Source organism: Cyprinus carpio, chromosome A25, assembly GCF_018340385.1.
Source record: "Cyprinus carpio isolate SPL01 chromosome A25, ASM1834038v1, whole genome shotgun sequence".
NCBI lineage: Eukaryota > Metazoa > Chordata > Actinopteri > Cypriniformes > Cyprinidae > Cyprinus > Cyprinus carpio.
The window spans coordinates 10,506,408-10,533,681 of NC_056596.1; the positions used below are offsets into that span (position 1 = coordinate 10,506,408).

General features: G+C 36.0%; 1 protein-coding gene across 1 annotated transcript in view; it reads right to left on the minus strand.

Moving 5' to 3' along the window:
* The window catches only part of LOC109083935 (carbohydrate sulfotransferase 8-like), a 50,044-nt gene extending 26,781 nt beyond the window's left edge, over positions 1–23,263 (minus strand). The window contains exons 1-2 of the mRNA XM_042715429.1: positions 22,934–23,263; positions 2,250–2,458 (exon numbers count right to left, since the gene is read on the minus strand). Of these exons, the coding sequence (XP_042571363.1) occupies positions 2,250–2,424 (175 nt within the window). The 5' untranslated portion in view covers positions 2,425–2,458; positions 22,934–23,263. The remainder of the gene's footprint in view (positions 1–2,249; positions 2,459–22,933) is intronic.
* Between the last annotated feature and the right edge of the window lie 4,011 nt (positions 23,264–27,274).

A 27,274-nucleotide genomic window follows, 5' to 3' on the forward strand; every position in this document is an offset into this window, starting at 1 on the left:
TGGCAACAAATATCTTAAATGTAATGCATTTAAGGAAGTTCTACGTAAATTGTTTGTGTCTTGTCAAGCATTTAAGCTCAAGGATGTTCAATTAATGAGGATGTGTAGGGAATGCTCTGTCAGGAATGACAATTCATAAACAGTTTTCTGTAAAAGACTGTTTTATATGTATTAAAATGATTTTTTCTTTTAAAACTGAACCCGCCGGTGTCCCTGTGGGAGTTACTACAATTAAAAAATGCACGCGTAGTCATAAATGCTTCTTAAAATCGTTTCTCATCTAATCTACAGGTGCATCTCAATAAATTATAATGTTGTGGAAAAGTTCATTTATTTCAGTAATTCAACTCAAATTGTGAAACTCATATATTATATAAATTTATTTCACATAGACTGAAGTAGTTTAAGTCTTTGGTTCTTTAATTGTGCTGATTTTGGCTCACATTTAACAAAAACCCACACATTCACCAATTCTCAACAAATTAGAATATGGTGAAATGCCAATCAACTAATCAACTCAAAACAGTCGCAAAGGTTTCCTGAGCCTTCAAAATGGTCTCTCAGATTGGTTCACTAGGCTACACAATCATGGGGAAGACTGCTGATCTGACAGTTGTCCAGAAGACAATCATTGACACCCTTCACAAGGAGGGTGAGGCACAAACATTAATTGCCAAAGAAGCTGGCTGTTCACAGAGTGCTGTATCCAAGCATGTTAACAGAAAGTTGAGTGGAAGGAAAAAGTGTGGAAGAAAAAGATGCACAACCAACTGAGGAAACCCGCAGCCTTATGAGGATTGTCAGGCAAAACCGATTCAAGAATTTGAGTGAACTTCACAAGGAATGGATTACATTTTGAAGGCTCAGGAAACCTTTGCGGGTGTTTTGAGTTGATTAGCTGATTGGCATGTCACCATATTCTAATTTGTTGAGATTGGTGAATTGGTGGGTTTTTGTTAAATGTGAGCCAAAATCATCACAATTAAAAGAACCAAAGACTTAAACTACTTCAGTCTGTGTGCACTAAATTTATTTAATACACAAGTTTCACAATTTGATTTGAATTACTGAAAAAATGAACTTTTCCACAACATTCTAATTTGAGATGCACCTGTATTTGATTTAATATTAAAAGGTTTAATACTGCATCAACAAACAGCAGTGAGGTTGACAGGCAAATTTCCTTTAAGACCTTCTGCAGAGTTTTTCATTGACCCACATTTCTGAGACAAAACATTGCAATATCTCCCCAGTGTCTCTCGCAATCAGTATTTATCATTCTCATGAGCTTCTGCACTCAGCTAACAATTGTCCTCTGTTGCAAAATGGAAACAGACAATATTGGCAGCTTTTGATGGCTCTGCAGGGAAGACACGGTGAGTTTTAAAGCCCACTTCACCGCATGCTAGCACTTCAAATAAACCAAAAAATGGCAGTAATCAAACACAGCATTAGCTCTTGCAGAGGACAACTGTGGTGTACACTGGGACATAACCTTGCCATATATATACTGTATATATATATATATGATAACTTATTAATCCATATAAATTTTAAGCTTTAAGGAGATGATTTAGTATTCTGATGTTTTAGTCACATGGTTAAAAAAAGGAATTCTAAAAGACTTCTATATGTAGTTTCTATATGTAGTTTATATATATATATATATATATATATATATATATATATATATATATTATATTAAATTTAAATTTATGCATTTAGCAGACGCTTTTATCCAAAGCGACTTACAGTGCATTCAGTCTATCAATTTTTACCTATCATGTGTTCCCGGGGAATCAAACCCCCAACCTTGCGTTTGGTAACGCAATGCTCTACCACTTGAGCTACAGGAGCACATATATAAATAAATTATTATTGTTATGTGTATATGTTATGTGTGCCTGAAGTTGATTGTGTGTGTGTTTTCACAAGTGTTATTAGATTCCTCCAATTTATCTTGACAAATATTTTAATTTAGATAAATCAAATAAAAATGTTGGAAAATTGTTTTCCACAAGTGTTACTGATTCCTCCGATTTATCTCTGTTGAACTTTGTGAGCAGCAAGTTGTATTTAGCCATATTAAATACTATTTTTTACTTGAATAAAAGCACTTAATTTTGAGGCTATCACATGAAGCACATATTTTGACAACCAGGCAAGACATTTTAATAGTGTGAACACTTTTTTTGAAAATTTAAACGGAAAAAGCAGAACGCTACATCTCTAAAAGACGGTAGACAGACCTTGGTTTTGTTGCTGGAGTGTCTCTGTGAGGTCCTGTAGGTGCAGTAGAAGAAGACCTCCAGCGCCTAACAGCAGTAGAAACCAAAAGGAGCAGGGGAGTCTCATCACCGTCAATCGGAGGGACCTCCTTCTGCCTCCACAGCCAGTCTCCAGCACCCTACACTCTAGCCACATCACAGCCTGTGACGCACGGCCCTGACGGTGAGACCTACACATCCACACACACACACAAAGATAAACCACAATGTCTTAACTAGAATTTTTGGGCGTATTTGAACCAAACACCTTGCAAAACCCAGAAAACTCTAGCATTACAGTGGCAAGTTTTGTGTGCACAAACAGGACTCACATTTTCTCAGAAAATGAAAAAAATCTAGTTAATCCAGCTGTTGGGAACTGCTGAAAACTTTTATTAGTATCAGTCAGTTTACAATTGAAAAGGACAATGGGCCATCTGCATTTGTGAATTTTTATTTCTGTCTCTCATGTACTACAATGCGCATGCATTTATATTAATAGCATGTTGTGTTTTTGCAGATCTATCTGATGAATATTTTGCTGACTGCAAGGTCCCATTTCCCACAAGAGAGGATGCAAGACAGAGAATAGGAAAGAGAGAAAGGGAGGCACAGTTGTGTGTCGAGTGTGTGCCAGGTTTGCTGTTCTCAGCAGGTGAGAGCAGCATAAGGAATCATGTGCTCCGAGCCTATAGGGACCTAAAGCCTACACTAAACATCTTGCTCTGCCTGTTCCACGTGTATCCTCTACACTCTGTGAGATTAGACCGCCTGACTCAACCAACCCACACAAACATAAATTCTTATTACAAACATTCATCATAGAATGTGCCTCGCGGAGCTTAACACCAAACAAATCTGGTGCACTGAGGAAGAAATTATAGACTGATGTGAATTAATTTGCTTTTAACATTATTAATAGGACTGTGCATAATAACATTAAATCCACATTAAATGGCACTTTTTCCTCAAATAGTGCAAAATAGGGCCTGAAACTCATTTTCAACAAATAGTAAAAGGAAGTGCTTAACCTTCAGAAAATGACTGCAGTCAACTTCAAGAGGTCAAATTAAATTTTGCATGAGGTGTTTTATTTTCTATTTATTTTATATGAGGTTTGAAAACCTGTTACCCAATTTGGGACATGTCAAACTAAACACTGATTTGCGTGATTTTAAAATAAAATTTAAATACATAAATTACAGGATATTTTAAAAAGAAAAAAGTAATATTGTAACTATACATATATATTTAGTGAGGACCTCTGAAATGGGACAAAAGGGGACAAGTGGGACAAGTCCCGTGTCATCAGATTAAATCAAAGCCCAACAATTACAGAAATTATTGGTAGCATTGTAAATGTATCTTCACTTGCTTTGCAAAGTGATTTTCATTTGTATGAAAGCATTTTCCATTCAGCACTTAAGTGCAAGTGACACATTTTCCACTGTAAAACCGAACATCAAGACTTTGTCAGATGGCCTTATCATCTTCCCACATAAAAACACCTAAATTGCAGCTTGATATGTACAGTCACATCTTTGCAGGCAATCACAGCTGAGGTGATGGGGGTTAGATTTCTTTAACAACAGCTTTGAGTAAAAAAAAACCCATGCACCTGCTCCTTCATGGATGCGCCCTTTCCTTTTATCTGGGCTTGATTGCTTTTCCCTGGATTGAAACACTTCCCCCATTACCCCAGTCCCAGGATATTGCTGATCCCTGACCTGTATGATAGTGGGATTTCAAAAGGTCTTGAGTAGCACAAGGAAACCTGTGGATGTAATCTAGAGCTGCTCTCCTCACTAGAGCCAGAGGATTTTCTGCTAATGAAAGCAGCTCTATCACCAGATGCTACCCCGCCTTTTAAGATCTTACATTTGACATCCACTTGTGATTATACTTCTAATTTAAACCCAGTTCAAAGGGGGATTTTTTTTTTCACTTTGACAGTTTTTAATAATTATTGCTTCTATTAAGCAATATCTCTTATGTAACTGTTGTATTTGCCCATTAGTCAAGACTCAAATTTTCATGTGAAATATGGAAATTAGATGGTTCACTTTAAAGAAGTTTTATTGTAATTACCATGTGGCAAAAGTCAAGGGGTTTCAAACTCAGTCCGGAGGTTCAGAAAATAACAGAACAGAATAAAAAAAATAAAAAATACCTAAAAATCCTGCCTTGTAAAAGATGGTCAGAAATCAGAGATAAATCTGTCAGAGATTAATCACAATTATTTTGAGCTAACATCTAAAGTAGTAATGATGGGTTTTATTTATTGTATTTTATACACACACACACACACACACACACACACACACACATATATATATATATATATATATATATAATTTTGGGTGGTTCATCATATTTAAAAGTTTGAAAACTCCTAAGTAAAGTGAGTCAAAAAGGAAAGTAATTTAAAAGGCAGAACAAGTTATTACATTCTGATGAAAGATCACAAAACAAACATTTCTCTTAAAATGCACCAATTAATCATGCACAGTTATTCAGGTACAGCATAGTGACCTGTTTCAATCACATTTGATTGCAGTTTGGTGGAAGTTTGGAAGTTGTAACCACATCACAGACTCGCAAAGACCAGATGTGCTCAATTACCCATCATAAATTAAATCTGTGTATTTACATAAACAGACAACATCAAATTTGTCTCACTTGTCTGGACAGCTGGACATCTTACAAAAGATGCAAGATTGTGTAGATGTAACATGGACTGTTTACAGCTGCAAACTGAGTTCTGCACAAGATTAGTTCCTAGTAAAGGTAAGTTAAAAAGAGCATTGACTCTTAAACTACTGGTGTATCCAATCCATGTAGTGTCACATTAACATTCATTACAGTGACAGATGGAGGACATACTCACAAATCAATACCACTGTAAGCTCCCCAACTTCTCCCCCCACCCCCTCACTCCATGTCCTTCCTTGCTGAACACAGATTCATCATTCCTCTGAATATTATACCTCACTTTTGCAGTTATTACCCTGTTGAATCAGTACTCTGAAATTAGAAATGATTAAAACCATTGATCCAGTTTACACTGTTCAAACATAGCAACCATACTGCATTGATTTGTCAACATAATCTCAGTGTAATCTTATTAAAAAAGCAACATTTATCTCCACATGCTTTTTTGAGTAATAATCCCCTTTCCAAGGTAAAATCATTTTAGTACACACTGATGATACTCTGTGCTCAGGTAGTTTTATTCAGAGAGCTGGCACTGCAGGACAGGGATTTGTCCTAGCAATTTCAAGAAACTGAAGCTGAGAGACTAAACAAAATTTGCTATCTGTGATAAATTATATGATTAGTAAATTTAATTCAAATTGTCAAATAAAGTTTCCTGTATATAATTAGACTCAATCCTAACCTACGTACAATATAATCTCACTGATCATCAAAAAGAGTCTTTAAAGCCTTCTGAAATGTGTAGAGGACCCAATGACATCAAAACCTTTGGATTAGTGGATTATTTTTATTAGTGGATTTTTGAACTGTTGCCATCTGGTCGACGCTACAGAGCACTGAGCACCAGAACGACCAGACACAGGAACAGTTTCTTCCCCCAGGCAATCCATCTAATGAACCCTTGATAATAACTGTGGAACACATTACACTATTTATATTTACAGACACATACACTTATTATCTAACACACATAGTGTACATTTAAATTATTATTATTTTTTTGCACATAATATACCTGTACATACATAACTGCTCATTGTAATATATCTGCCATACAATTGTCAATTTGTATATTTTTTGTATTTTTTATTCTTTTATTGTGTGTTTTTTTGTTCTGTCGCTGTCATTCTGTTGCACTGCGGAGCTTCTGTCACGAAAACAAATTCCTCGTATGTGTAAACATACCTGGCAATAAAGCTCATTCTGATTCTGATTCTGATTATGGTATCTACTGAACATTTAGGTTATTTACTGGTTGAACTCGAACATCAATAAGCATGGATAAATGTACAGTCTGAATCAGAACAATAGCACATCTGAAAAAAAAAAAGAAGCTTGAAATCAGAGATTTTTACAATGATTGGGTCTTATTAGAAATGTATTTGAAATGTAATATAAATGTAAATGAAAAGTGAAAAATCACCCAAATTACTTGATTTTAAAATAACTTTTCCTCCCTAATCATATCAAAATGGTGAAAAAAAATCACTCTCGCTGCACAGACAGAAATCAATTGATCTTTATATAAACGAGATATGAGACTCCATTGCATTATTAATTTGGCTATCAAAAATCTGCTTTTGTGCCCACTAGTGCATTTATCTTCCATACGTTACATCAAAGGAGAAGATAGCTTATCCTTGAAATATTCTCCAGCCCACTTCCTTAGGTATTACTGGAGTGAATGAAAGATGTTTCATTATAGTGATTCTCTCACACTGAATAAAAATGATACTGCAGCATGCATGACTCATGGCTCATGCTTTCCAATCACACAGGGTTTTAGGATAGTGATTTCCAACCAGCAGTGTATGTATACCAGGGGGTATTAAACCTATAAAAAAAAGAAATTATGACTTTAAAAAGAAAACTTATAAACAGATATACAATTAATAAATACATATAAATTATATTAATTAATTATTAACAATAATAATAATAATAATTATTATTATTATTATTATTATTGCTGTTATTAATATTAACAATTTTTATGTTTATTGTTCATTAATCTGTTGATATAAAATTAAATATTTTAATATTTTGATGACCATAAAAGTTTTACCTTAATGTCTTTTACTACTACTACTAATAATAATAACAATAGTGACTGTATTATTTATATAAAATAACCTTAATTTATTAACGCTTTATGACACTTTTTAAGCACAGAAAATACCTATTTGTGTGGATGAAAAATATATGTACACCTGAGCCCACTTTAAAAAAATGCATAAATGTTTTACATATGTAATGTAAGAATATTTGATTAGGATAAATTATAAAACAATAGATACATTGTTCAAATCAAGATTAAACGAGTTGAAAGGAGTAAATTTTTGGTCTGAGTATTGCTAGTACACTGAGGGGTTATGTAATATACAGAAAAAGCTGAGAATCACCTTATTCAAGATATTCAGTCAAAAAAAAAAAAAAAAAAACTTAATAAAAAGTTTTTGTCCAATCTCCCTCTGCTTCCCAGGCATGTGTGATATTAACCTGTGTGGATTAATGATTAGAGACCCGCCAAAGCCTTTTCATTTACAGATCACAGCATTTTTTCATTAAGTAAACCGCTCCTAGCACATGATGGAGGAAGGGCTGTGATTACTTGGGGATCAAAGGAAGGATGGTGAGGGATGTAAAACCTGGTCCTATGAGTACACAGGACCCTCATCCATCAGCCGCTTTATCCATAGATATACTGAATAATCTGTAAAAAGAGCATGAACCTCAAAAATCTCCTACATTTTTTTCTCATCTCATTTCATCTCATCTCAAAAATCTATGCCCACCCATTTTGGTTTCATAAATCATACACATTTGCAGACAGTTCATTGTAGGCTATATCTTATAATCCATTATTGTCACCCATCAGTAATTACTTGTACCACGTGATTGTTAAACTGGGATTTAGGGTGATCTGTTTATTACAAAATGCCTTGTCATGAGGTACAGATCCTTCATCAGTTTCAAAGGGCTCTACACGATACCAGACGAGGAATAAGGGTCTTACCTAGCAAAACGATCTGTCATTTTCTAAAAAAATTAATAAATGTAAACGCTTTATAAACAGAAATGCTCATCTTGCACTGCTCTGCGATGCGCATCCATGACTTCACGTAATACATAATTACGTTGAAAAGGTCACACTTGACATAGGTGGAAGTACCGATTCAGTCAGTGTTTACAAATATGGAAAAGGAGGGCCATTCAAAAGTTGTTGTATGTTCAAAATATTAAATTTTTTTGTAAACGGCATTTGACTTAGTCTTTGTCGGTACTTCCACCTACGTCAAGTGTAACCTTTTCAATGTGATTACGTATTACATTTAGTCATGGTCGCGCATTGCAGAACAGTGCAAGGCGAGCATTATAAAGCATATACATTTTTTTTAAATTACCAATCATTTCGCTAGATAAGACCCTTATTCCTCGTCTGGTATCATGTAAAGCCCTTTGAAGCTACACTGTAACTTTGACCTTCAACCGTTTGGTAGTCGTTGAAGTCCACTATAAGGAGAATAATCCTGGAATGTTTTCATCAAAAACCTTAATTTATTTTCGACTGAAGAAAGAAAGAAGTAAACATCTTGGATGACATTGGGATGAGTAAATTATCAGGAAATTTGAATTTGAAAGTGTACTAACCCTTTAAGTTTAAAATTGTTGTACACAGTTCATGTGTACATAAGGCCTTAATATTTTTTTTAAACATAGCACAGAAAATGGCAATAACTTAGCAAAATGATTCATTAACATTTAGCACAGACTTGTTTGTTGCCCTGCTTCCAGGGGCGCGCCTAGAGCATTTTAAGTGGGGGGGGGCAGTCTGGGACACTGGTTCAAAAGAGGGTGGCCAGCCAGGGGGGGTTTTGTTAAAATGAATTAGTATTAATTGTTTTGAAATAAATTTTTGAGAGTGTTAGCACAATATCTGAGCGAGAACAGAGACAATTCATAAAAGAACAATGTATATTTAAAAGCACACAGTTTTGTGTGAGTGAAGGAAATCTGCTTGCAAGTGGAGAGATTTGTCCTCGCGCATTACATGGATCACGTAACATTATAAGTGCTCTTTATTTGTCATAGCCTATATCACGCTATGGAAACAGCCTAAAATTAAGTATAAAGAGGAGAAGAAAGTGGCCCTAAGAAGCTGCACATGCCAGGATCCGCCACTGCCAGATGCAGTTAGAAATTTACTAAAAACAAGCCTATGGCAAGACATCTGGTAGGGGGGGCACCTTGGGTGGCCAGCCAAATTTCAGGGGGGGCCGGTGCCACCCCTGGCCACCACATACACACGCCCCTGCCTGCTTCACTCAGACACTGGCAATTTGGGCATCATCTGAAATTGTAATTAATAAATAAATACAATTTCTCTGCAATTTTTTTATATTTCTGACTCCATTTGAAGGCTACATATATAGGGATGGGTATCGTTAAGGTTTTAACAGCATTACTACTCTTACCAGTACTGCTTATCGATCAGGTACTTTAATGGTATTGTAGCGTATGAGGCCTGAACCAGACAAATGAAAGATTCGATCGTGAGCATGGTTGAAACAAGAGAAGCCGAATTCCTCGGAAAGGCAACAGGATGCTGTAAATCAACTCCTAGCACCACAGTCTGAAGCTATATAACCAACCAGCTCTTTCACAGAACAGCTTTCAACATTAACACCATTAGAACAATTATTGACAATTTCAATTCAAAGAAGAATTGAATGCAAGTAATCAAAGAGATGCACAGCGTTACCATCACATGTAAACCCATGATAGTAATCATGATCACAAGCTCTTTGGATTGACTTCCCCCACCTCGAAGGAAACCAGACTGAAATTCCTAAGGAGACCTGTTTAACCTCTCTGGTCTTCACAGGACATCTCCTTACTCCACAGAATGGCACAGAGAATGCCTTCCAATGCATATATGCACCAAAATGAACTCAAAAAAGACTTCTAAATGGATATCAGTCCATTGCTTAACTACATATCATACATGTAACCCACACATTTGATTATAATGTTTCTAATCACTTATTGTGTATGTCTTTTTAAATAACTCTTGAATAGCTTAAGGGATCATATTCATGTTTAGTGTGTGTGTTCGAATCCTCTTGCTTGAAACGTTTCTGACCGTCAGTTATTTGTCAAATGTATCATATTCTTGTTATAGGAATCATGTCCAAATTATACCCTGCAAGAGCGGGAAAATTCGGACCACGTGCTTGGTAAGATAACATATGATTTATGAATGGGTGGGACAAACAATGCAACACCCCGAGAAAAGACAATATCTAATTGGTCAAGACAACATTTGAGGTGTGGCCAAAATGCCAGTTTAAATACTCAGGACACCATCAAATTTTGCTATTAGCCTGCTTTTTGCTTTTGCTTTTTAGCTTTTAGCTTGCGCTATCAGTCATGCCGGCTTTTAGCCTGCTTTTAGCCTGCTTTTTAGCTGCTGCTTTTAGTCATGCTTTGTCATCACTTTTAGCGTTCTTCGAGCGCCGTTCCAGCGTGCTTCGGACTGCACGCCTGCTGCTACTTAGCCACGATGAGAAGAAACACCACCTAGTCTCGTCAAACTTTACTTCTATTCTTTTACTTTAGTTTCTTTTCTTTTCCGTTTGAGAGTTCGTGTTCTGAGTTGAGTTTTGTAACGCCGTGTCTCCGAGTCTGACCTCACGTGCCCGTCTGAAACTTCAACCAGCCCACAACTCCGCATCTTCAGCCTACTCCCAACCACGGGCTTCCCAAGACGTCACTTCAACGACTACTGAACTTCCAGCCAGTCAGCAACTTCGGGAAACCCCCTTTTCAGCGACAACAAAGGGAACCCCATTACACAGGCATCACAAGTAACGTACCTCCAGACTCTGATCTGTACTGGTGTTATCTAATATAATTTTAACCTCATTGATGACTCAATGCGAGGGTTAATTAAGTGACTGATGGTTGTTCATGTCTATGCAATTTCACATATTGCTGTAAACTTGGGATTTCACATTTTCATTCTCTTAAACTCATTCTCCCCTAACTTTCTATTTTCCTGCAACTTGTGTGAATGTGTGAGTGCGTGTGCTTATTAGTTGTTTATATGCCGTAGATTTATCTAATAAAGCCTTATTCAAAATGATATATTATATATTATATATTATTAAGCCTTTGATATACAGTGAGTCAAATAAGTATTTGTACCCCAAGCAAAACATGACTGAGTACTGGGTGCAGAAACCCTTGTTGGCAAGCACAGATGTAAGAGGTTTTTTGTAGTTGGTCACCAGGTTTGCACACATCTCAGGAGGGATTTTGATCCACTTCTCTTTACAGATCCTCTCTAAATCCTTAAGTTTTCTTGGCTGTTGTTTGGCAACTCAAAGTTTCAGCTCCCTCCACAGATTTTGTATAGGATTGAGGTCTGGAGACTGGTTAGGTCACTCCATGACCTTTATGTGCTTCTTCCTGAGCCTCTCCTTTGTTACCTTGGTGGTATGTTTCAGTCACCTTGCGGACGCTGCAGGATTTTAGTCCATTGTGGCGTAGTGTGTTACCAGTGGTTTGCTTGCTGACTGTGGTCCCAACTGCCTTTAGATCATTAACAAGCTCCTCCCGTGTAGTTCGGGGCTGATCCCTCACCTTTCTCATGATCATCCTTACCCCATATGGCAAGATCTTGCACGGAGCTCCAGACCAAGGCCAACTGATGGTTGTTTGGTATTTCTTCCATTACCAAATAATCGCACCAACAGTTGTCTCCTTCTCACCAAGCTTCTTGCTGATGGCCTTGTAGCCCATTCAAGCCTTGTGCAGATCTACAATCTTGTCTCTGATATCCTTTGACAGCTCTTTGGTCTTGCCCATGGTGGTGGAAGATGTTGGAATGGAAGACACAGACTGTGTGGACAGGTGTCTTAGCTGACATTAGGAGTAACTTCTTAAAGTGACAGGACTAATCTGTGTTCCACATGGGCACATAACTAATCTGTGGGAGCCAGAATTCTTGCTGGTTGGTAGGGGATCAAATACTTATTTCACTCACCGAAATGCAAATCAAATTCTAACCTTTATATAATGTGTTTTTTCTGGATTTTTGGTTGATATTCTGTGGCTATCTGTTAAAATAAACCTACCATAAAAATTACAGACCTTTCATTTCTTTGTAAGTGGGCAAACTTACAAAATCAGCAGGGGATCGAAAAAATATTTCCCCCACTGTGTGTGTGTGTATATATATATATATATATATATACATATATAAGATACAGTAAGAACATGAAGAAATAAACAAATTAAAACAAACTGACAATACAACAAAACAAAGATACAACTGAAATAAACAGTGCTTTAAGTGTTCCATGAAGGTCTACTAATATTACTGTTCAGGCAAGTAATATAGCCTACAAAATAAATCTGATAAAGTAATCAAAAAAAAAATGAACACTGCATAGTTTTCACTGTATGAATTGATAGATTAATGCTTATTAAAGCTAACGTTATTCAGATTGAGAGTGGGAATGATTTTCTCTTTGCATTTTGTTGTATATTGACACACATCGGATTTTCTCCCAACTGTTCACGTCCACTTTAGACAAACTGTGTTTAAATGAGCACTCTCCAAGCCGGCTATTCTGACATATTTTGACAAAGTGTAATTTGCTCGTCTAGTTGTGGTCCTTATTGGAGCGCACGCAGTGCACGCACACATTTCAGCCTGGGAAACAGTATCTCTTGTGCGGATTATTGTGCTTTCAACGTTTTATTATCAAACATGTCCCGCAATTTAGCCACAGTAAAGACAGCATTTTACAACAATCACGATTGTGCTGATTCTGACGTTAAGTTTGGGTTTTAGGGAGGAACGAATGCAAACCGCTTTTAAGGGAAGGAAGTTGCGCTAGACGAAACGCTGATAGTTTTTAATAGTTTTACCTTTTTTATAATCCTTATAATGCTATAAACTTATAGCAAACTTATAGCAAAATTTGGTAGTTCTGTATGTTGTTTCAGGGTTGGCATTATCTGAGGTCCTCTGAGGGGTTGGCATCATCTCTTCTCAGGTGTTCTGGATCCAGACTGAAGCTTGTGTAAATCCTAGTTAAAAATGCTTGAATGGAGAAACAAATAGAGACATACATCACATCCTTAATAAAATGTTTTAATGAAACAGTCCTTTTTCCATTTGAATCAATTTAAGCATGGCATCTAATTCGACTAAGATGCAACCTGCTGAGTATATATTCCATAACATCCTAAGAGACTCACTGCCATAGTAACTGGCCCCATGCGAGTCTCCAGATGCTACTGTCTGTCACTGCTCTCACCCAGGCCCTTTTATCCTTATACTACACATTAACCTTACCATGATTTTTTCAAGCAGGACATCTTCATATTATTGTTGGTCCTAAACAATATGTTGGTTTAAGACATCATATCCTTCTAAATATAAGGGTGGTTAAAGGAACATTTCACCTAAAAATTAAACTCTGCTTAGAATTTACATACTCTCAGGCCATCCAAGTTGTAGATGAGTTTGATTCTTTATTTTATGGGAACTTGTTTGGATTTATTTTTAATTAAATTGCTTGCTGTAGCTGGGTCTTTTTGGGTGTATGGGTGCCATTAGAATGAGTACAAACAGCTGATAAAAACATCACAATAATTCACAATAAGTCCATAAATTATAGCCTGTAAGACACAAATCCATAATTAAAACATTTTAACTTCAAAATGTCGCTTCTGGCTAAAATATGAGTCCATAATCCATTACAATGCTTCCTCCAATGAAAAAGACCATCTCCTGTTTTCCTCTCACATGAAAAAACACCAACATATTTCTTTACAACTGTTATGGACTGTCCTTTATCCTTTATAAACAGTGCTTGATCTGTGCATTTTTCTTTCCTGATTCAGACAAGATTATTATTTTTTTTTTTTTGGAGAAAGCAATATTATGAACAGAGGACTCGTATTTTAAATGCAAGCAATGGTTTAAAGGGGTCATATGACGTTGCAAAAAAACACACATTATTATGTGTATTTAGTGCAATGCAATGTGTTTACACTGTTTAAGGTAAAAAAAATAAAATACAAATTTTCCACATACTGTACATTATTGTTGCTCCTCTATGCCCTGCCTTTCTGAAACGCATCAATTTTTACAGAGCTCATCGTTCTTAAAAAGCACAGTGTGCTTTGTCTGGCCAGCTATCTAGTGCGTTGTGATTGGCTGAATTCCTCAAGCATATGATGGAAATGTTACGCCCCTTATCAGGTTTAGGAAACTTTCCTCCGTAAAATGTGCTGCACACACTCAAATTTTTGGGTTGTACTGTTCTGGAACAGTTTAAGAACAGTTGTAAATAAAACTTAACCACTGATTTCTAGTTGTGTCCTCTTTTGGAAGCCCAAAAAAAGTAGTTTGGCTTTCGCAGCTAAACACACAGCGTCTCCACAACATGGCGGTGTCAACAATACTACAGCTAGAATAAAAGTTATACCTTCTTTCTTTGCGTATACATTTGGGTGGTGTTATGCAAATCTTCCCACACACTGATGTAGACGTGGGGGCATGTTTGAACGAGGCGTTTTAGGAAGGCGTGGCTGAGCGGTCACTTTTATAAAGAATATCTCTTTGGGTTTGAGACTTTAAAGTTCCCCTATTATGCCCTTTTTAAGGTTGCTAATATTGTTTTATGAGTCTCCTAAAACAGGTTTACATGCATGCAAGGACAAAAAAAAATCACTAAAAATTTATATTTTTTCTAAAAATATATTTTTTGTGTTTTTTTATCTTTTTTATATGTGTCTTGTATATGTGTCTCTATAAACCTCTTTTTTGTGTGAGCCCTCACTGCTGTGATTGGTCAGATGGCGCAGTCCTTTGTGATTGATCCAGAACCGTAGAGATTGGCCCTGGAGACTTGTCAATACATAGAAAAGATGGTATCGCTTGTACCCTACCAATTCGAGCAGGAGTCTGATGATGAAACGGTTGAACTGGCTGTTCGACAAGAGACTGATTCACAAGCACGACTAGAGCAGGACATTTCTCAGTGGTAAGTGTCAAGTGTTAACAAGTTTGTGGTAATTATTAGATGTGATAAAAACAAATATACTCTCACAGCGTAGGATACAGCATCTTCTCGAAATGAAGTCAACCACACAGAAATTTTACTGTGTTTGTGGGCAGCCAAGTTGCCGATGTAGAACGTGGACGGGCATTATGCAAATGTGTTACTTCATGACGTAAAGCCATAACAGAATAAGAATTGAATTCCTGATGACTCGTTTAGGCGATTGTGAGCCGACTCTCGTTTTTGATAGACAATAACTTTATTTATCGTGCAATGGTGGCTTCACAACTTTGCAGATAGTTTATGTTCACATACAGCTACATGACACACTGCATGAAAGGTAATATCTGAAAAGGCATTTGCGACTTTACGTATCTTCTGTATGTACGGCTTTTAACACTCTAAAGACAAAGGAAAACATGAAATCGCATCATATGACCCCTCTAAAGTTAATAACATCTTGATGGATTTGTTTATTACAAACATGCAGCTTTTCCCTTCACAAAATGTTAACTGATGGACTGGAGTCAGGTGGATTATAGTGATGTTTTTATCATCTGTTTGCACTCTAATTCTGACGGCACCCATTCACTGCAGAAGATTTCCACAAATCTGTTCCAATGAAGAAACAAACTCATCTACACCTTGGATGGACTCAGGGTCCATCCCTCAGGGAGTACATTTTCAGCAAATTTTCATTTATGTGTGAACTATTCCTTTAAAAGTTACAATGTTTGTTTGATGCTGATCCAAAAACACACCGTGCTTGGCCAAATCATGGTCAACACACATGACCATCACCCAGAGGAAACTCTCATCCAGGACCTGTTCTAGCACTACAGGTTCTTGTCTCTTACCAAGCTGCACGTGACACACAAAATGATCAGTGCTGACAGGTCCGTCATCACTGTGCCTTGCTCTCCCTCTCTCCCCTGTCATCTTGCGACTGGCCTCATGTTGTGACAGAGTAAATTACATCAGTCACTGCACTGGGGCGAACACACACTCGTGCACTCATCCGATACACACGTGAAATACACTCTGCTTGCTCACAACGTAATACCAACTGTGTTTTTTAACTCTAGTTTCTTTCCCTCTCACACACACAGATGCACACACACACTGTACGGCTCAGCACCATATGTTGACCTCCCTTACACATGAGGTGCTATGGCCCTAGAGGGAAATAAATTACACACTTATATTACTGTGCAGTGGCACGCTTCTCCTAAAGACAGATGTTTACTCAGGATGATATTTAAACAACAGCTCTAGACTTTCCACATCTTTCCACATTTTAAATCAAAATTTAAAATTCTTATTTTTAATGGAATACTGTAGTGTTTATTATAAATAAATGAATATTGCTGTAACTGCTGCTCTAAGTTTATAACCACAATCTAAACTAGTGAGAAAGTAAAGCAGACTCTAAATGATTTTATAAATGGAAACAAATTTTAAATAAAAGGAGTGCAATTTATGGATTAACACATTAACACATTTTGCTGCAGCAGGTAATACAGGGTTTTGTATTTATTCTTTATGTTGGTTGCCATGCCAATGGAAAACACATGACATTATGCTTGATCTTCAGTCGCTTTATTAATTATGTAATTAATATGAGCCATCTGAATGTATGGCTCTAAATGGCAGGAAATCTATTTTAGGCACATTCCACTAATGACACACACTTTGGTGTCCTATGACTTTCTTAATGCATTAGAGACACAAATACCACATTTATTTGTACAAAGCACTGTTATCTACCATAAAACTATGCTTGCATGAAAAGTAGCTAGTTTTATTAACATCACATTGTTTCAAGCTGCTTTAATTGTGAAAAGCGGGAAAAATAAAATTGACTTGACTAAACTTGACTAAACAAATAAAATATTCCCAACTAAAATGGGAGTCAGGAAGTTGCTCTCAAAACGCGGGGTATTAAAATCAGTTTTGAATACGCATTCGCGTTTTACTTTCGGTTTCGATTTAACGATCGTGCAAACTCTCAGCAGCGCTGAGCATGCATTCTACAAAAAAAAAAAAAAAACATAAATTTTGTCAGACACTCTGCAACGAATCCTCCTTTAAAGTTTCTTACGGGCCAATGAGGGTCTTTTTACCTTCACCCTGAAGTAAATTTAAAATAATAAAAGAAAATAGTCTGGCCAATCCGGGGCCCCTGCACACGTGGGGCCCCTACCTAGGCTGTAGCCTAGACAAGCCTGTGCATTAGTCCTTGCCTGCATAGCAGTCTTGATAACTCTACCCTGCAACTGGTTCTCTCATTGCCTATGTCACCAGCCTATATTCCATTCAGACAGTGTGACAAGTGGATCTTTTGAATGTCAAACCCCTCATCCTCTCAGGGCCTGACTAATCATAAAGAGTGAGAACTTGTCTTTTTACCTTCTCGCAGAACTTTTTGATTTTGTCCTCGACATTCAGACAGCAGACTCTGTCATGAGCCTCACAGAGGAATACTGTGTGGGTGCAGTGTGTGTGGCTGTAGAGCTATTGAAGAATTGCTTTAGTGTGGGAATATGTGTGTGTTTGTGTGTTTAAGTGGTAATTCCAGTTTGGATATTCTGCAGCTATTACAAAACATTAAAGTGATACTCTGTCAAGCAGGACTGAACTGCTGCCTAAGTTATTAATGCAGAGCTGTAAGAAAATAAATTGGTATTATATTATTGAGTTACTAGTCCACTTTTGAATATAACATGCATCATAGAAAGAAATGCCTGTGAAGTCATTCAATTACTGTAGTACTACAGAAGTCAATAACATGCACCAGTTCATAGAGCCCTGTGAGGTTTTAATAACAATCTAGTTACAGATTAACAAAACTTAACAGATTTTATTTGAACAATTTTTCTAAAAAAAAAAACATTTCTGATTTTATAAAAAAATAATAGGTTTGCTGTGCTTGGGCTGCACAATTTGGTCAAAATTATGTGATTGTACATCAATATGGATAGAAAATACATATTCAGGAAAATGATCCAATATTACATATCTGTGAGCAGCAAAAGTATGTGACTCTCTAGGATTAGCTGTTAATTTGAAGGTGAAATTAGAGCCCATTAGAGAAATTAGTGTTTTTAATCAGTGAGAAAAACTATCAGGTGTCAGTGTATGCCCTGTTTTATTTAAAGAACAGGGATTTATCAAAGTTTAGTCATGTTTGTGGAAGTGAATCATGGCACATACAAATGAGATCTCTAAGAACTTTAGAAAAAGAGTTGATGTTGTTCATCAGGCTAGAAAAGGTTACAAAGCCATCTCTAAAGAGTTTGGACTCCACCAATCCACAGTCAGACAGACTGTGTACAAATGTAGGAAATTCAAGACCACTGTTACCTTCCCCAGGAGTGGTCCACCAACAAAGAACACTTTAAAAGCAAGCCGTGTAAAAGTCCACTAGGTTTCAAAGGACTGCAGGCTAACTTCTAAGCAACTAAAGGCCTTTCTCAAATTGGCTAATATTAATGTTTATGAGCCCATGGTGTCCATGACAGAGTAGCAAGGAGAAAGCCACTGCTCTCCAAAAAGAACAATGCTGCCCATCTTTTTGGTTTAAATGAGCAGAATTATGTTTAGAAAAAGAAAACACTGCATTCCAGCATAAGAACCTTATCCCATCTGTGAAACATGGTGGTGGTAGTATCATGGTTTGGGCCTGTTTCGCTGCATCTGGTCCAGAGTGGCTTGCCATTATTGATGGAACAATGAATTCTGAATTATACCAGCAAATTCTGAAGGAAAATGTCAGGACATCTGACCGAGAACTGAATCTCAAGAGAAACTGGGTCATGCAGCAAGACAACGACCCCAAGAACACAAGTCGTTCTACCAAAGAATGGTTAAAGAAGGACAAGATTAATGTTTTGGAATGTAATATATATATATATAATAAGAGCCACTTTCCTGCGCTCACTGAAGTTGAGAGAGCGTACCTGTCCGCGCCCGTGGTTTAAGAAAGACAAGATTAATGTTTTGGAATGTAATGTTCAGCTCAATAAATAAATGATAAGTATCATAGCGTAGACAGTGAAGGGTTGTTCAGCTCAGCTTCTCGCGTGTTGGATGAGAAACGAAACAGACTAACTTGTGACAAATGCTGTGTGATGGCGTGGATATTTGAGGGTTGTTTCTCATTCAGCGTGTGTGTTTTTTTGTTATTATGCAGGTTTTTTGTGTAGTTTATTTTAGATGTGTTTTATTCAGACCATTTTGTTTTTGCTTCAGAATTGGTGTTATGTTTTTGATTTTTTTGTTTAATTTAAATCCAACATTGCACATGCTAAAAGTGTGTTTTTTTTGTTTGTTTTTTGGTTATCACTAATTTCAAATGGCTTTTTTTTAATTGTTTTTTTGTTTTTTTTTTTGGTTTTTTTTTTTTTTGTTTTTTTGTTGTAAATAATTTGGAACACAGTGAAGAATATGGACTTTAAATTTTGTTGTACCTGAACACCTACAAACATATTGAAATAAAAAGCGCTATTGTAAAGCGATTTGCTAAGTCTATATATTCAGTTGTGCTATTGTTCATAAATTGTTCTTATTTACTGACTGTTCACTTGTCTTTAATAATGATTGAACTTTATATTTGTCAGGCTAGTAGTTTTTGCTTTTTTAATGAAATTGAAATCGATATAAATGGTATTTATCATATTGGGGTCATAAGCTTATTTATTAGAATACAAGATAACATAGATCAAAAACAATGATTAAGGCAACTATTTTACTTTTTTGTGGCAGGGTCAGTGAAAATGTTGGCAGGGCAAGTCTTAGCATTGAGCCCTGCTTTTGGAAAATCTCTTTGTGGCGGTCAGTGTTGATATTATTTCCGCCACAAATAATTCAATGTATGGGAAATACTGGTAATGTTTACTGAAATATCGGAAATGTGTTTAAAAATCATATGGTCAGTGTTGCGCCACAAATAAATCAGGAAATGTGTTTAAAAATCATATCAACGTTATGCATATAATGCTGAAAGAAAGAAAGAAAACTGTTTAGAGCATTTTTAATATAAATAAGCACCAGTTGAGCTGCGTAAACCTGCTGCCTTTACCTGACTGTATATGCTACTATACGGATTCATTCAGAATAACTAAACCACTGACCAGCACATAATCTAAAACACGTTCCGCCAGCATTCATTATAAAACACCCAGACACTGACGCTTTGACTCATGTCAGAAGTGCCGGTGCGCACGAAAAAGTGCAAGTACGCTAAAAACTAAAATATTGAAGTGCTGGTTAGTGCTGTGTTCGATACATTGATATGACGATGCATCGTCACAGAGATTTGACGATACGAGTATCGATACAGCTGGCCCTGTATCAATAATGTGGCACGTGTGCAGCCGTGAACCATGCTTAATTTGTATACAAGAACACAGTTTAAAACTCAGTACAAAAGTGCGAGGTTTCTAAAAAAATAATGAATAGAGCATAATATATAGGCTACAACAAGGTTTAATCTGGAGGATTAAATAAACAGATGTTTTACTAAATCCTGGAGGTGAAATTCAGTGCAGTCCTGTATCGTGATACATATCATATTATGGCCTCTGTATCATATCAGTGCGAACCGGCCCACTTCAAGCACTGGTCTACACGTAAAAAACTAAGCAGCAAAAGAGACTGCCAATTCAAAACGCATGCATCACAAACATATTTACAGTGTATGATGGAGAACAACTAAGATCCCGTCATCTTAAATGCAGCTACACAGCCAAAACAGAAACCAAAGTGATTTCTGTTCTTAAGTGGTTGTTTTAAAATATTACGACTCTCTACGGCCTCCACAAACAGCAAACATCCATTAGTATAATGCTAAAAAATGCATGAGTTGTCCCACAAGTATTATTTCCACAGAATTCAGGAGGCTATAACATAGGTCATTTCTATGGCAGTGAAAGTAAAAATACCTGTCTGTACAGACCAGGGTGAAATACAGAAGAAACTGTTGCTACACAAAGTGATCCGATAATGACCAAATGTTGGGCAGCCAATCAAATCAATTCCGTTGTGGGGGAAAAGAAGACCTCTGACATTCATAATTCACTCGCTGGGTGAATATTTGATGAACCAGATTAAAGATTAAACTTACATTTCTTTTTAAATTGTTAAAAGAGACATATATTTGGTAGATGTGCCATATAAAGAGACTTTAAAGGAATATTTTGGGTTATACTTAATCTACAGCAATTTAAGTGAATGGAGCCAGTGTGTTAAAGTACTCACCATTTCAATAGTATAGACACTAGACTTAATATAAAATGTGCTACCATGATTTTAGTGTGAAAAACAGCTACTTACCTTGTGTGAAGTGTTTTATAAAACTACAATGGAAAACAAATAAGTATAGTATTTACTAGAAATTGCTAGTACATTTCACAAATAATTATAAAGAAATATCAAGTAGTATCAGATTGAATTGAACATGACATTTTTAAGTAAATATTGAAATAGAATTTTCTTGTAAAATGTACTCAAATTTTGTTTTATTTAAAAAAGAATTTTAAAGAAATTACAAGTAACAGACTGAATTTTAAAAAAAAAAAGAATTTTAAGCTTCACATTTCTGCTTTTATATCCTCAAAAAATTGCCCCATTCACTTTATTTATTTTTTTCAAATAAAAAAGAATTTTAAGCTTCACATTTCTGCTTTTATATCCTCAAAAATTTAATTTATTTTTCATAAAACCTAATCTTTTTGAAAGGTTTTCAGGATGATCTATTACAGTTCACATGGACAGGATACAAAGAGACTGGTTGAATATTTGTTTTGATATATCAACCTCTCTGTTATATATGTTTTTATTTATCAAAATCTCATGTTATATGTGATTGTAGTTTTTGTATTCTGAGAGAATATGTTTTCTTAACAAGAAGATGGTGTGGGCATGTCACCATCCTATTTGTAGCCTGCAGAGAAATAATTCAAAGGAACCAGAGAGAAGATCTCTTAAATCTTCCCTACACGGAATGAAAAAGAAGAATGTCTCTTTCTGCCTTAAAAGCCATCTGTATGAGACAGTGAAGCACACCTCTGAAAAGGTGTGAGTTATATCATGAACATCACAGCGATGGATGTGGCATCTGTTGGACAGACAGAACAGCACACATGGCGCTTGTTTCCAATTGTGACGGGCAATAAAACATTGAAGCTCTTTTTTAAAAACAAACAAACGAAACTTTCAAAAGTGAATTTAAATGCAGGTTGGAATAAGAATTAAATTCTCTTAAAGGGACAGTACACCCCAAAAAAATACAACTGTCATTCTCAACGATTTTCTTTGCCGTCACCATTCACTTTCACTTTATGGTGGAAAAGATAGTGATGCTTTAATTTTTTAAGTTCTTATGCAGAAGGAAGTCACGCACAGTTTTAACAGTGACAGAATTTTAATATTTAGGCAAACTATCCCTTTAATCCAATTGAAAAAAAATACACAAGCATCATTTTAAACATACACTGACTAGCTAGAAGAACGGGCTGAGTCAGACTTCAGTCCAACAGATGCTTAGAAAACCGACTTGTTCAACTCATTAACGTGACATTCATCATTTCCACTTGAACAAGACATCGAATGAAACAACATTACTGCCCTACAGTTAAACAGTTGAAATAACTGCCAACCAAACTCCCGATACTGACAGCGTTTACACTTCTTCTCACAATTTCTGTCTCCTCACTCACTTCTCCTCAGCACCGCAGTCCAGACCCGGACATTTGTACTTTCTGACCTCTTTGAAGCTCAAATTTCTCGCCTGGAGGATCTATTTCTACCCTTTCCTGTAGCACGAAACTGAATAAGTGCGAAAAAACCGTTAGCACACGCAACACTTACCTCAACAATCTTCATAAGGCTCAAATGTGACGCTGTAGGCGCTCCACTTCGTTTGGTCTGGCGGGATTTAACGGCTGAAATTTAAGTATCGAGTTAGAAACTGAAGCATAACACGTAAATCAAACGTAGCCCGCGATAAAAATGCCTATCTGCGGTCGGAGTGTAACTTTAAAGCGACTGGCAGCGGTGTTTGGTGAGATGTGAACGGTCGCGCGGCGCTTGTGTGTGTTCACTGTGTTGGGCGTGCGCGCATCCCGTGCTTCTATTCTCGCGCGCTCTCTAGGGACACTGATGCTGCTGCTGGTATTGCCAAGCAACAGCTCCTGTAAGAACCCGTCAAAGTCTGACGAGGCTCAAGTTTGGCACGTTTTGTATCAGACGATCGAATTCATTTCGGATGAACTGTCATATAGGCAGGAACGCTCTAATTTAGTGAGGTCATCATATGTCTCAATAACATGTTATAATAACTTTAATTAATATCATTAACAGACATGCATGTTTTAATGAACTGGATAAAATATTATACTGGTATGGAAGTTTTTAAGTATTTTGCTATGCACACTTCTGAAATGAAAAATGCTATGTTTCTTTATTTTCTCTAATCTAAATGTTTTTATTTATTTATTTAGGAATGCTGTTTGAATATTACTTTTCATCGTAATTTTCTTGCCATTGTGTACATAATAAAGTTCTCATATAATCAACCCAGTCTTATTAATCACATTATTAAAGTTATTTAATATTTTTAGCAATTCATAATTTAATATTACAAATACATTAATACATGTTAAAGGCCTGAGCTTGACAGGAGTATATTGTCAGTTTGCATTTAATTTATATTTTTATATTTTATTTTTAGCTCAAATGGTATTGCATGACCCATACAATATAGTGAAGTATAACATGACATCTTAAACAGATTCAAATATAATTATATTAAGATTAAGATTAATAATATTATAATAATGTATTGCCTGTAATTAGTTTAAATTTCAACCAATTTGTATCCAGCAACACTATTAAATTAATTAATTCATTCATTTAAAAAAGTTAAAATTATGGACATGTACCCTGCCATATAAAATAAAACTAATAAATAAGAAATAATAAAAAACTATATAAACATATTAAGAATAAAAATTAAATCAAAAACAAATCAAATAAAAATGACAAAAAAACCAACAAAATTACTAAATCTTTAAAATTTAAGCGAAAACAGAAAATATTAAAAGAAATTATAAAATCCGATTCAAAATGTTTTAAAAACTATGTCTCTGTGATATTAAAATAACACTGTTATGTCATCCAATTGCACTCTTCTATGCTTGATTACTGGGTGTCGCTGGACAGGAGTCTATAAATAAATATACAGTCCATAAATAAATTCAGACTCTGGGGACTGACAGAAATTAAAGGAACATTGTGAATTTATAAAACTGAGAATGATATCATTGTGCAGCACTGCCCTATTTTACTATGGTATATAGCAAACCCATTCAACAGTGGTTTTTGGTTGCATGAACAATTTATTTAAGTCTCTAACACAACGCTGATTAACCTTTCTCTTGTCAATCTAATTTTATTTATGGCATTATTTTGTCTATCGACTTCAGCAACTCCAAAACAATAGACTTCTACTGCCAAATGGATTAAATGATGTACTGGAGGCTGTTGTGCTACTCTATCCTGAAGGCACATATTGATTGCTTTATAAATTACTGCCAGTTTACATCATTTTATTTCTTCACTGTCACCATGAGGTACTGCTCGCTTTTCCTTACAGCAATACATTTCACCTCGCTGCCCACAAGATAACCAATTGTTTTTTATTCACTGCAGAAATAGACTAAATAATATTGATCTTATGATTCAGGTCTTCTTGTTGCTCAATCCCCACATCTCTTCTCCAGTCCAAAATGAAAGGCAATATGGGACATTCTCTTCAAGGTCTTTTATTTACACGTAACCATTGACGTAGCTGTCCAAGATGAAATCTCAGCAGGTTTGACCATCTTATTGTGTTTTACTTGAATTTAGAGTAAAATCTTAATGAAAAGCAGTTAATACAACACATTTCCATTTAAAGTCAATGTCAAATCAAAACAGACTCTATTTACTTCCTTGAAAGGGTTTAACATATATATTAAGATTGCTTTATTGAGCTTCCATGTTTACCATATGTGATGTGGTCTAAATATATATCAATCATTGTTCAAATGTAAATAAAAGCCTAAATTAAATCTGTTCATCATATATAATTTGTATCTATTCACAAGACTTAAATTAAATGCCTTGATTCATATGGATTCATTTTACAATGCCTTTATGACCTTTTTGGATCTTGTAAGTTTTGGTTGCTTGGACTTTCAGTGTAGGTACAGAAACCGTAGGTTTCATTAAAAAGCTTAATTTGTATTTCAAAAATTAACCAAATTCATACAGGTTTGGAATGACATTAGGGAGAGTTACTGATGACAGTATTTTCATTGTTGGGTGAACTATCACTTCAATGCATGTTCCTGTCTTATTGCACACAATTCATCAATGCAATTTCTTTGAAAAGAAAAATGTTTGTCTTCATGTCTTCACAATCTTTCGTCAAAATGTAACTACTACATCCTTCATCTCTAAAACAACTTTTACATTCGGCTAACAACACAACTGGCTCCATTCTGGTATGTACCCTTACACCCAGAGACACGGTGATAGAAAAAATATAAGGTGAGGGAGGGGAATATATATTTAAATGCTTTTTGGAGAAGTTATTCCTTGCAAAAGTTTTGCGTTCCATTAAGAAATTTTGCATTCACTCACAAAACCTGAGAAACTTCTCAAAAGTTTCTGAAACACAAACACAGAATATTTGCAAAAGAATATAAAAGCATTTAAATATATATTTTCCTCCCATCATATTTTTGTTTGATGGGTATTTACAACCTACTATTTCGCTAGCAAATACAGCATATTAGAAAGTACAATCAGTTGCGTTTCATACTGACTTTAACACAATTACTGAAGAGTCCTTATTGACATTTCAGATTAATGGCTTTTGACATCTGCTCTGATTTATGATGTCAATATTAATATAATTTTTCTGTGTAGTTTCAGGGTGGCAAATCTATCAATGGCTGAGTTGCCTGGACTCATCATTTGCTGCACTTATCCTTGTATGGATCTCCAACCATACATAATTAGCTCATGTGCAGTGCTTGATTCTTTTAGCTCACTAATGGAGCTCTTACCAGGAGATCAAATAACGGTTCAGTCAATGGTGAGGTTTGTGGATAAAAGAGACAATGATGTCACCTATAGCCCCGCCTGTATGATTGCATGTGCAAACCTCAAGCCTGAAATGCAGTGCACAAACAAACAAACAAACAATAAAGTGACTGATGCTGTTCAAGTGTGTAAAAAACAAGTTTTGAAGACCATCATGCATGTATCTTTCAATTGGGTTTCATCAGATGAACCAAAACTAATAAAACTCAAGAGATTTGGCCATTTTTGGAAAGCACACTTTGTTATTGCATGTGACCTGCTGATTTCAGAGGGCGAGACATGATCCCTAGACAAGAATCCTATCCTCACAGGAGACCTGTCAGAACACTAAACTTCTAAAACAAGATAAAACTTCCACCAGGTGCTTCAGACAGACTTATTTATAACACAAAAGCCAAAATGAATAGTTCTTTCTCAAAGGATGGCATTTTCTGTCCTCTAGCTAGATTTAGATGGCTGCCTCTGCCTTCTAAATTTAGATGAAGAAAGTGAGTCAGCCCACAGAAAGTCAATATTAATGGTGATTTATTGGAGAGTGAAAAAGAAAATGTGTCCTCAGAAGATTTTAGTCAGTGTTAGGGCACCTGGCTGGCCCACAACGCTCTGGGGTAGCTGCTTCAGAGGCACACTGGGGTGAAGGCAGTACAGTGAGCTTTGCCTCAGCTCAAACTACTGCCCTCTGCTGACACACTGGACCACCACACAACACTGACACAGTGCATGTCATTTCACTAAAGGCTAAACATACACAAAATGACTTCTGAACAGATTGCAAAACACTAGGTGTCATACACTTGCCGACTTTGAAAAAAGTTACAGTTACAGTGGGAAAAACGGTCATTATACACTAAATAGCTGTGGATCACACACTTCCAGACTTTCAAGTAATTCCGAACAAAACAAACTCATGCAGACACATGGGCCTTGTTGCTAAGAGATGCCTGACAAATGAAAACATCATGTTTTCTAAAACTGGCTCAAAATATCAAAAAACATGTTTGAAATCCAATGATTGGATGGAATCATAGTCTGAAGTCTGTGACCATCATACGATTTTCT